The sequence below is a fragment of the Dipodomys merriami genome, unplaced genomic scaffold (genome assembly GCF_024711535.1).
Source record: "Dipodomys merriami isolate MVZ:Mamm:240054 unplaced genomic scaffold, mDipMer1.0.p SCAF_21, whole genome shotgun sequence".
In the NCBI taxonomy this organism is placed as follows: Eukaryota; Metazoa; Chordata; class Mammalia; order Rodentia; family Heteromyidae; genus Dipodomys; species Dipodomys merriami.
The window spans coordinates 2,568,630-2,579,280 of NW_027203493.1; the positions used below are offsets into that span (position 1 = coordinate 2,568,630).

Consider the following 10,651-nt stretch of genomic DNA (forward strand, 5'->3'; position numbering starts at 1 on the left):
AAATGCACAAGAAACTTGAAGGTAGAAATCCAGTGGCCTGAGTGAAACTGTAATTTCTTGGAAGACGGAGGCGGTCAGAGAGAACTTTGCAGTGTTTCCCCAAGCTCTCACTTGTATGTTGAGTCTGATGTGGCCATTTTATAATCTCTCCATAAATTTACCCAGAAACCCCATGGCAGTAAGACAGGAGATCTCCTCAGACATGTTCACGTAGATCAAACCTTCTTCCTTCCAGAGCTTTTGGTTGACGTTGTCTGGTTACACTTATAGGTCTTTTTTTCTGCCTGTCTCATTGTCCTCGTGTTCCTAGTTCTTGTTATATGTATAGTAGCTCTGTTTTTCTGACCGAATTCAGGCTGGTAACTCTGTGTACTTATCCTAGATTGTTCTAGAGAGTCCCAATTTCATTCATAAATCTTGTAGTCCCTTGAAGAATGATAGGCATTCCAACAATATTAATATCCCTAATATTAGAGACTCCTCCCCCCAAACCCCTAACAATTGCAATTCTTGGTGGGTGGAAGGAAAGAGGGTACAGAGACCCTGGAAGTCAGCTTAGAAGATTCGTATGAAGGGAGACATTGTCTCACCATAGGAAACAACAAGCATGCTTCTAGGTATCCACCAGATGCAGTTCAGACCTGAAGATTATACAGAAAACAGTACACATGTGTTTAAAATTATTTTTTATTCATAGGTTACCCAAATCAAGCAACTAGAGATATTTCAAACTTGAGTGAAGAAGCAAATTGGAAGACAGATATCCATACTATGCGAGATTATGATTTTAACCAAGCAAACCCCAAATGAGCTACAAGCCACAGAAACTTTAATTATTCATCAGTCTCTATATGATGTGACTACATACTACATGACTTTGATTGTATGGTTTGGGAAAGGTAAAATTATAAAAGTGATGAAACAAGCCGTGATGGATGAGTGTTCAAGAGAGCAAGCAGGCGAGGCACTGGGAATTTGTGAGGGCAGCAAAACTACTTCGTATGATATTGTAATGGTGAATACATGGTAAGGATGGATTTGCTAAAATAAACTGCACACAAGCACTGTATTGTAGCTGATGAAAAGTTGATTCCCATCCAGGCGCAGGTTAAAATTCCTCTGACGTGCTGGGCACCAGTGGCTCACGCCTGTCATCCTAGCTACTCAGGAGGCTGAGATCTGAGGATTGCTGTTCAAAGCCAGCCCAGGCAGGAAAATCTATTCAGAAAAAGCCAGAAGTGTCACTGTGGCCCACAGGGTAGATCCTTGAGCACAAAGAGGGTCAGGGATAGCACCCAGGTCCTGAGTTCCAGCCCCAGGACTGGCACAAAAGAAATGAAAAAAAAAAAAAAAGGAAAGAAAAGAAAAAGAAAAAAAAAAGGAAAAATTTCCTCTAATGTGCATGTAATTCTTTGCTCTATTTTTCTTTTGGAGCACCCCTCCATTGAGTAGGAGACACACAGATTACCTACTGTTTAAAAATCTTAAGGGCTAGAGATTGAAGCTCAGTGGTAGAATGCACACTTTAGCCTGCAAGACCCCTAACTCCATAACCAGCTTGGAGGTGGAGATACAGATGTATCTGGAGGCCAGGCCCACACAGAGGTCAAGCATAGAGAGGAAAAGGGAAACGTGTGCTCTGGATTAATAGTTTTATTAATGCCCACAGAGCTATCCAGACATTTCCTGGAGCATTCTCATTGGTTAAGTTTAAAGTAAAGAGACAGACTTCTGAGAGATTGCACCATGACTGGAGTTGGATACTGGGATCTAGTTGTCCACAGAGAGATAGCCACCAGAGAGACGTTATACGAGGCAGCTATCTGCGTAGACTGCTTTGAGGAACTGGAAAAAAGTACACATGTGGTAACTATCTAGGATGACTGAGTCTTGTCCCTGCTAAGAGAAACTGAACTTGTCTGCGCAATGGATGCAAAGGCCATATAATTCTTTGAGACATTGTGTCCTCTATCAGCTGCAAAGACTGAAGGAGATAATATCCTAACAGCAACAAACACATCGAGTGTCCAGATCTTAGTTTCTTAGAGATCCTGAAGGGAGAGTTGATTGTAGGACTAGGAAACATACAATAAAAGCTTAAAGCACCTTATAAAAAAATAAAGAAAGCATATTGTCAGAATATATTGCACTAAAAGTAATCACTAGTATTTTAAAAAGGGGTGGGGCTGGGAAGGTGGCTCAGTGGTAGAGCGCTTGCCTCCCATGTATGAGGCCCTGGGTTTGATTCCTCAGCACCATATAAACAGAAAAAAGCTGGAAGTGGTGCTGTGGCTCAAGTGGTATAATGCTAGCCTTGAGCTGAAGAGTTCAGGGACAGTGCCCAGGTCGAGTTCAAGCCCCATGACCGAACCAAAAAAAAAAAAAATGTAGCCACGTGCTATAAGCCTAGTTACTCAAGAGGCTGAGATTAGAAGATTATGGTTCAAAACCAGCCTGGAAGGAAAATCTGTGAGAGTCTTATCTCCAATTAGCCACCAAAAAAAAAGAAAAAAAAGGTGGAAATGTGGCTCAAGTGGTAGAGGAGTGTGCCTTGAGCTGAGAGAGTTCAGGGACAGCACCTAGGCCCTGAGTTTAAGCCCAGAACCAGCCAAAAAAAAAAAAAAGCAATCACCCTGGCCAAAATGAGAACAATCTGAGCAGTAAAACAAAGCAATAGTGAATTGTCACCAAAGTGTAAGTATATCCAGGAGCCCATACTGCTAGTTATAAATGATTGAATACATGTATAATAGTCTACCACCTAAAGTTCTTTAGATCAGTTCCTTCATGGACTTAGAAAAAAAATGCCTGATACCCAATATGCTTGTTCTATAACATCAATGCTATGGGTTATGGCCAGTTTGGAAGCTAGAAAACCATCCTCACAGCCTATGTATTAACATCCCCACGGACAATTCCCTGCAAGCTAAATGACATCTCAGCAGTCAATAGTCTTGACTTAACATTTCCACATCCTGTGGCTGGACGCACACTTCATTGTACCATGCCTCATATTTCTGCTTCATATCAGAGAGGATGGATTCCATGGAAGAGCCAAACTCAATGATATTGAGAGTCCCATGCTGGTACTCACAGGTGATGCCAGCTGTGTGCATGGCCACCAGGGAACCTTGGGAATCAAACACGGGGGAGCCAGAAGATCCCCAATAAAAAGTAGTGTCATAAGTCAACACATCAGGGTTGTGAGCTATCTTCTGGAAACTGTTTTGCGTGTACATGTGAACAAAGTGTGGGGGAAAGTTGCAGCCTACTGCTTCTCCTGCCTGAATATTTTCCTTGTATTTTTGTTCTCGTTCACTCTGAGGGATCACTGCGCAACCATCGGTCCTCTTGCTCTCTCCCTGTGGATGGCCAAGGATGTACATCAACCCATTGAGTGGTAAAGGGGCAATTTTATCTCGTAGCCCCAGGGGCACTGGCTGGCCATCTGCCTTCAGTTTCAGCACAGCATAGTCAAGAGTTTCATCTGATATCTGAAACCAAGGTTCAAGGAAAAAGCAGTTCTCTTCTTTTACTGGGACCTCTTCATAACTAAAGATCACCTTGACACACTGACCGATTATGTCTGCCCACTGACTTGGCTCTATCCCTTTCCCCACGATGTCATTTATGACATGCCGACAAGTGAGGATGAACGGTCCCGAAAACACAAAGCAGGTGGCGCAACCCCCATTTCCATTATTATCCCACAGTAGGAACCCAACAGAGTCACCTAGCTGGGAAAGAAATTTGTGGACTTTCACCAGAGTCGAGTTTTTGGTCAGTTTTCCAAAGTTTCTCCTATGCAGTGTAAACAGTGATGTCTTCTTTCCCTTCTTTCTTTGTTCTGCTTTTTCCTTGATGTAGTCTCTGATTTTTTTACTTTCTCTTCTCAGACTGGGGTACTTGTCCACAATGTACTCTTTCAGCACCTTCTCCTCTGGCTCCAGATTCGGAGCAGGTGCTGTCGCTTTCCGCTTTGCCTGTCTCTCAACCTCAACCTGAAAGAGCTGGCCCTCCAGCTCATCCACGGGCTGGGTGCTTTCGATGATGGAATCCAGGTTACCAATGAGTCTCCAGCTCTCCTTCTCTATAAGGGCACAAAATCTGCCATCTTTGCACAGAGTGTCTTTGATAGTTTCTCCTTTGAAACCAAAGACACAGAGTTTGTTTCCTTCTTTGTGAAGCTTTCTACACCGAACAATCTCTTTTACCCTCTTCCCAATTGCATGAATGTAAAATTTCACACACTCAGTAGAGGCGTGGTCATGCCGGCCAGACATCTGTTTATATTCTTTCTGTTCATTACTACTTTTAAAAAATGTAATTTCTACGTGGTTCTTTTCAGGAAAACAGTGGAGGGGCATTCCAAGGTTTAGGTACCCTTCGATTCCTTTTGTACCATGGACCAGCATTTCCTGGCCTGGCCGAGCATCTATCTCTGTTTTGACTGCGTCAAGAGTGACAAGTCCCTTGTATAAGCTCTCCTTCTCATCGTGGATAAGTGTATATTTCATGTTTTTGTTTTTCCTGATGTTTACATCCAAGGTAATTTCAATTTTCTTTTTTGGGGTGGCGGTCAGGTCTTGTGGCTTGCTCATAGGCAGATGGGATGTTTGCTCAATGGTGTTAGTTATATCACTTGGTCTTTTTCTAGATTCTACTTTCAGTTGAGAAGTACTGGGACTATTCTGTTCCTCTTTGAGTATCTAAAAAGAAATAGTTGATGGTTTTTTAAACTCTGGAATACAACCCTAGTGTTTTGTTTCCCCCCCTTTTTTTTTGGTGCCAGTCTTGGGGCTTGAACTCATCACCTGGTGCTCAACTTCTTTTACTCAAGACTAGTGCTCTAGCACTTGAGCCACAGCACCACTTCTAGCTTTTTCTGAGTAGTTGTTTATTGAAGATAAGCGTCTCATGGACTTTCCTGCCTGGGCTGGCTTCACACTGTGATCCTCAATCTCAGCCTTCTGAGTAGTTAGGGTTATAGGCGTAAGGCACCTTTACTGTGCTGTTTGCAGAATTTCTATGGGAAATGCAGAACCAATATTTAAAAACCTGTTAAGAGTCTTAGACCCATGTTTAATGTGAGATTCCCAAATTATAAGATAAGCGCTCTTCACCTCAGTCAAGTTAGTTTTTCATACTATACATTGGTGCATTTTTCTGACAAACGTAAGATTATTGCACTTGATATTTATACTGTGGTTTAGAAAGCATTGCAAACGTTTTTTTTCCCCCTATTATTAAAGGCTGCTTTTTTGGTTGAGAATTTCATTTTATTCTGTATTCTTTGGTTCCAATAATGCCCATCTTACAAGACTCAAAGTGGATAAAACACATAGTAAAATATCTGATATTTCACATCACTGGAAAAGTTCATACATATTTTATTTAGTATACTAGCACAACAGATTGTGAATAACTTAACTAGCTAATCTAGTAGTAAAACCGGTGGTGGCATAATTTTCATTATCAATGATTAATCTCTAATATCATTAACTACTATATAGGACATTCTTCAAAACATTTCTTGATTCAATAGTCCAGTAAGGACATTTCTTGAAGTGAATGCTATTAAAAGTTGCTGAGGATGGTGATGGAAATTTTCAGATTACTTTTGTGTTAAAGGCTGCTTTGATATGAGCAAATTTTGTATTAAAATTCCCTTCCCCACTTGTATTCACCAAAACAAAATAAAATAGATGAGAATAAATTTAATTTATGGATGCTTCCTAATACACCACGAGACAACTTCCTTGGCAGGAAGAACTGTGCAATCAGGACAGAAGGATGGTAAAGTCTGCTCTGGTATTACTGACATACCTGAGGAAAGTAATGTTTGATCTTCATATTATTCCTTGCATCAAATGTCATTTTCTGTGACTTGCGTTTCTTACTGCTCATGACGACTCCAAGAGGAAACAGATGGTTCAACTGAAAGGTTAATGTCAAAAAAGTCCAAGTTACAGCAACATTGTCACAACTGTCATTAATCATACAGAGAAAAAGATGATACATTTATTTAAGCTCCCCATACCCTACTTTTTCTCTTTAGCTCTACACTTCTCTTCCTAGACAGAGAGTTTATCCAAGTACCATCACCTTCACAACAGAATTACAGAACACTATTTTCAGGTATCATGCTAAGACTTTACCAAAATAAAAATCTTAACTGCTAATTCCCATCACCCCTTTAGAAAGTTGGTTACATCTCACAAGTGATTTTTAGGTCCAGTGGAGTTTGAACTCAGGGCCTCTGGCTCTTGCTTAGCTTTCCCACTCAGAGCAGGTGCTCTATCACTAGAGCCACAGCTCCACTTCCAGCTTTTTGCTGGTTAACTGAAGATCAAGAGTCTCATAGACTTTCTTATCTGGATTAGCTTGAATCTTGATTCTTAGATCTCAGCCTTCTGATAATTATACCTTTTAAGGCCCTTTTATGTTCTGGAAAATGTTTTGGTTTGCTCAGATCAAAAGTTTTTGATCTCAAAGGTTGATTCTTCTCTCTGTTGATCAACTATTCCCTGTACTTCTGGTCAGGTGGACGTCATCTGGACTATGCTTATGCTCACAACGCTGCCCTTCTCATTGGCAGTACACTACTAAGGAGAGCTGTGTGTTCTCTTGGAATCTCAGTTTCCTGTTTGTGAAAAGAGGCGATGGTTTTAAATGAGAAAGCAAGCTTGAAGATGCACTGTCAATGGTTGAAGATGCACTGTCAGTGGTTTCCTTTCCTTCCTTCCTCCCTCCCTCCCTCCCTCCCTCCCTCCCTCCCTTCCTTCCTTCCTTCCTTCCTTCCTTCCTTCCTTCCTTCCTTCCTTCCTTCCTTCCTTCCTTCTTCCTTTCTTCACTGGCTACAGGGCCTAGACTCTGTCTTTTCCCCTCAAGGCTGGCACTCTACAATTTAAGGATCACTTCCAGCTTTTTGGTTGTTAACTGGAGTCTCACAGACCTTCCTGACTTGGTTAACTGAAAACCATGACCCTCAGATCTCAACCTTCTGAGTAGCTAGCATTACAGCGGTGAGCCACTTGTGCCTAGCTAACACTAGTATTGATAAGGCCATGTGTATACCATGTGTTCAACTATGAAGCACCTGCTAGCTGTATGATCTTGTAATTTCTGATTAAGTACTTTTCCCCCTCTTCTTTATTCTCAGAAGGTAGCAGGGATGAAAACATGTAAATACTCGTGTGACATAGGTACCTTGGGAAATACTGCTACTCTTACATTAGCATTATGTACTGTTAACCATGGGAAGACTTTTTTAGACAGCAGAGAATCTGGAAGAACCAAAATAGATAACTGAGGAACTGGGCTGTGCTATAAGATCTCTGTCTATTGCTGGACAAGGAAGAAGATTTAGGGGTTTCCTGTGTCTGTTGCTGCGGACTCACTTTTGAAGTTTGAAAAAGGACTCAAAGTGATGAACCTACACACACCAAAACACAAATAAAGCTGCAGAAAGAAACAGAAACCTTGCAGTTCACTGGCTTGTACCTGAGCAATCACCCCATTATCAGCCACCACTTTTCTTTCCAGAATCCAGACTGAACCAAGTTATATTATCAATATGTGAAGTGTTTTTTAGCTATCCTAGGCCAACCTCCCTGCCCCCCCTTTTTTGGCCAATCCTGGCCCTTGAACTTTGGGCTTGGGTGTTGTCCCTAAGCTCCTTTTCTCACGACTAGCACTCTTTAAGCTACAGCACCACTTCTGGCTTCTTCTGTGATTAACTGGATATAAGAGTCTCACAGGAAGTGGTACTGTAGCTCAAAGTGGCAGAGCACTAGCCTTGAGCTGAAGAGTTCAGGGATGGCGCCCAGGCCCAAGATTCAAACCCCACCACCGACTTTCCTGCCTGGGCTGGCTTCAAACTACGATCCTCAGATCTCAGCCTCCTGAGTAAACTAGGATGACAGGAGTGAGCCACTGGTGCCTTGTAAAGTCCAAGCCGTTTTAAAGTTGGAGAAGTCAAGGTTCTACTGAACTCAAGGTTTCATTTTACTTCTTGCAGTAAAGGAAGAAAATAATACAACCTAACCTAGGTTGCCTCTCCACCCCACCAGACAGACCCCTGGGATTTCTCTCCCTCCCCCTCTTTCGTCATCTACCCTCTCTCTTCTTACCCTCTTGCCCCTCTCTACCCCATTCTTACTTCTAGGTCTCTAGCCTCTGTGGCCTTCTTTACCAACAGGTTTCCCTCTCTACCCTGACATCCTGCCATTTCCTGCTTTCTCTAGGTCTCCTGCTAGCTGGCTCTTGTTTTTTCTAGCACTTTCTGGCTCTTGCTATTTTCACTTTCTCTCTAGCTAAAACAGTCTCTTCAATGTTGGGCTGATTATGGCTGCTCTGAGCTTCTCTCCAGTCTACCCCCTCTCTTTCCCTAGTGCCACAGTTAGACAAGAAGCACAGGCTGAAGTACGCTGGGATGCTTGTGGTCCTCCAGGAGGGTAGTACTTCTGGCTCAGGCCTCCAGATCAGGCTCCAGGGCAACTGCACCCCAATCTACACCCTGTACTCTCTCCAACCCCACTATATTCCTGGTGTTTTAGCAAGCATCTATATTCAAATCTAGTGCCCAGCGCAGGTCAGCTCCTATTGGAGGAGGCCTTCAGAGCCTGACCAATCAGAGAGCACTTGTATAATCATCTCAGGCAGGTAAACAAGAGCCAATCCATGATTGTAACCAATGACTTCGCTTGTGTTAGATTAGACCAGAAGGAAGGGAGACTAAGAATTTCATATTGCTGACTAGATAGCCACTTCCAAACCGGTCTGCCTTCTCTCTCCAAACACTCCTACCCATCTCTCTCCACCAGTTTGTTGCTTCTTTAGACAACAGGGTAAGAGCAAAGACTGGTTGTTCCTGGCCTTAGGTAGCTACAGAGAAAATCATCAGATGACCCTACTAGTATAAAACAAAACTTGAATTTCATAGACCCCAGCTCCATCCCGAGAAACAGACTGGGAAACAAAGTTCCCTGTGAACTTTTTACACAGACACAACAACAAAATCAGAATTTGGATTTTGAAGCAAGGGCTCACAAAGTCTTAGGTTGTAACCTGTTCTTTGATGCTTTCTCTTTAATAGCAGTTGGATCTTTGAGGCAGTTACTCCATAACAACAAAGATAGACATCTAAAAATAACAATATGAAGCCAGGGGCCAGTGGCTCATGCCTGTAATCCTAGCTATTCAGGAAGCTGAGATCTGGGGAGAGCAGTTTGAAAGCCAGGGTAGGAAAGTTCATGAGACTTACCTATTTCCAACTAACTATCAAAAAGCCAGAAGTGGAGCTGTGGCTCATATGGTAGAGCACTAGCCTTGAGCAAAAAAAGATTAGGGGACAGTGCCCAAGCTCTAAGTTCAAGACCCAAGACTGACACCAAAAATAATAATAGGACATATAAAAAGAGAACTGTTTGAGAGGGGAAGAGGGGAAAGTGAGCAGGGGTGAATATATAGAAATACATTATCTATAAGTATGAAAACAGCACCGTGAAATCCATTAAAACTGTTTATGACTGTAACAGCTAGGCACCAGTGGCTCTCTCGAGACTGCAATCTTAGCTACTCAAGAACCTGAGATCTGAAGATTGCGGTTTGTAACCAGCCTGGGCAGGAAAGTCTATGAGACCCATCTGTAATTAACCAATATTAAGGCCAGAAGTGCGAATTTTGCTGGGGTGGTAGAGAGCCTTACAGAGAGACAGTCAGAGAGAGAGAGAGACAGAGACACACAGAGAGACAGACACACAGAGAGAAAGACAGAGACAGAAAGAAGTAGCAGAAGGAATGAACTTGATCAATGTACATTTTAAGCATGTTGCAAATTTCTCAATGAAGTCGCTTTGTAGAATTGCTTTATACTAACAATTTTTGTTTGCGACTTCGTAGTCCCTAGAAGAGATTCGTGGAATAACTTGTGTTGGACGGAGCCAGCGGGCAGGCAGGCTGGCAGAGGAAGAAGCCAGGAGCCGGCAGTGGTGGGCGGGTGGACGGGTTTCTCTGAAAACCAGAGCCAGCAGCCATGTTCCTCATGTGAGTTTATCTTACGCGGGGGAGAAGCACACTCGGGAAAAGCTGTTCCAGACCACTTGCACGCAGGAGCAACTTACACACAGGGAAGTCCAAGTGAGCAAACATTTTCCATAAAGTTCTAAGGTTGGGCTTGTCAGACTGGGACGTCTGCGCATCCTCCCTCCCCTCCTTGAACTGATCCGAAGAAACCCAGGGTCCCCCCCCCCCAGGGGGAGAAAGGGGTGCTGTGGGCCCAGAACCTTCCCTGCGGGAATCCAAGAGGAAACTCACCTAAGGAGGGGTGTCTCCCCCAGATCCTGCTGTGGTAGCACCTGCTGCTAGAAGGTGTGGGGGGAGGGAAGCGGGGAGAGTCCCTCCAGGAATCTCCTGCTTCTGGGGACCCTGGAGATCCTGGGGTCCTCTTGTCTCTGCAGAATACAACTTGCTGGGGCTGGAAGAAAGAGGAGGGGGTTGAAGGCCAGATCTGAAGCGGGGACCGGCTCCCACCTGTCCCCCCCCCCCAAATGGTGACCCAGCGTGAAACCCGGGACCGCTGCTGCTTCACACCCGGCTGCTCTCGCGGCGAATGCCCTGAGTCTTGAGTCTCGGTTTCCCAGAAACAGCA

General features: G+C 43.5%; 1 protein-coding gene across 5 annotated transcripts; it reads right to left on the reverse strand.

Annotated features, from left to right (window-relative positions):
• Nucleotides 1–673: 673 nt before the first annotated feature.
• Nucleotides 674–10,651, reverse strand: Fam111a (FAM111 trypsin like peptidase A). 5 transcript variants are annotated; one of them, XM_070032257.1, is made up of 4 exons: nucleotides 10,594–10,651; nucleotides 10,318–10,477; nucleotides 5,827–5,937; nucleotides 674–4,709 (listed from the first exon to the last, which is right to left on the reverse strand). In XM_070032257.1, exons 3-4 carry the CDS (start codon nucleotides 5,905–5,907, stop codon nucleotides 2,946–2,948), a joined length of 1,845 nt encoding a protein of 614 aa, XP_069888358.1. In that variant the 5' UTR covers nucleotides 5,908–5,937; nucleotides 10,318–10,477; nucleotides 10,594–10,651; the 3' UTR covers nucleotides 674–2,945. The 5 variants fall into 5 exon arrangements, with proteins under 5 accessions (XP_069888358.1, XP_069888357.1, XP_069888356.1 ...); XM_070032256.1 differs by having other exon boundaries at nucleotides 10,571–10,633; XM_070032255.1 differs by having other exon boundaries at nucleotides 10,318–10,629.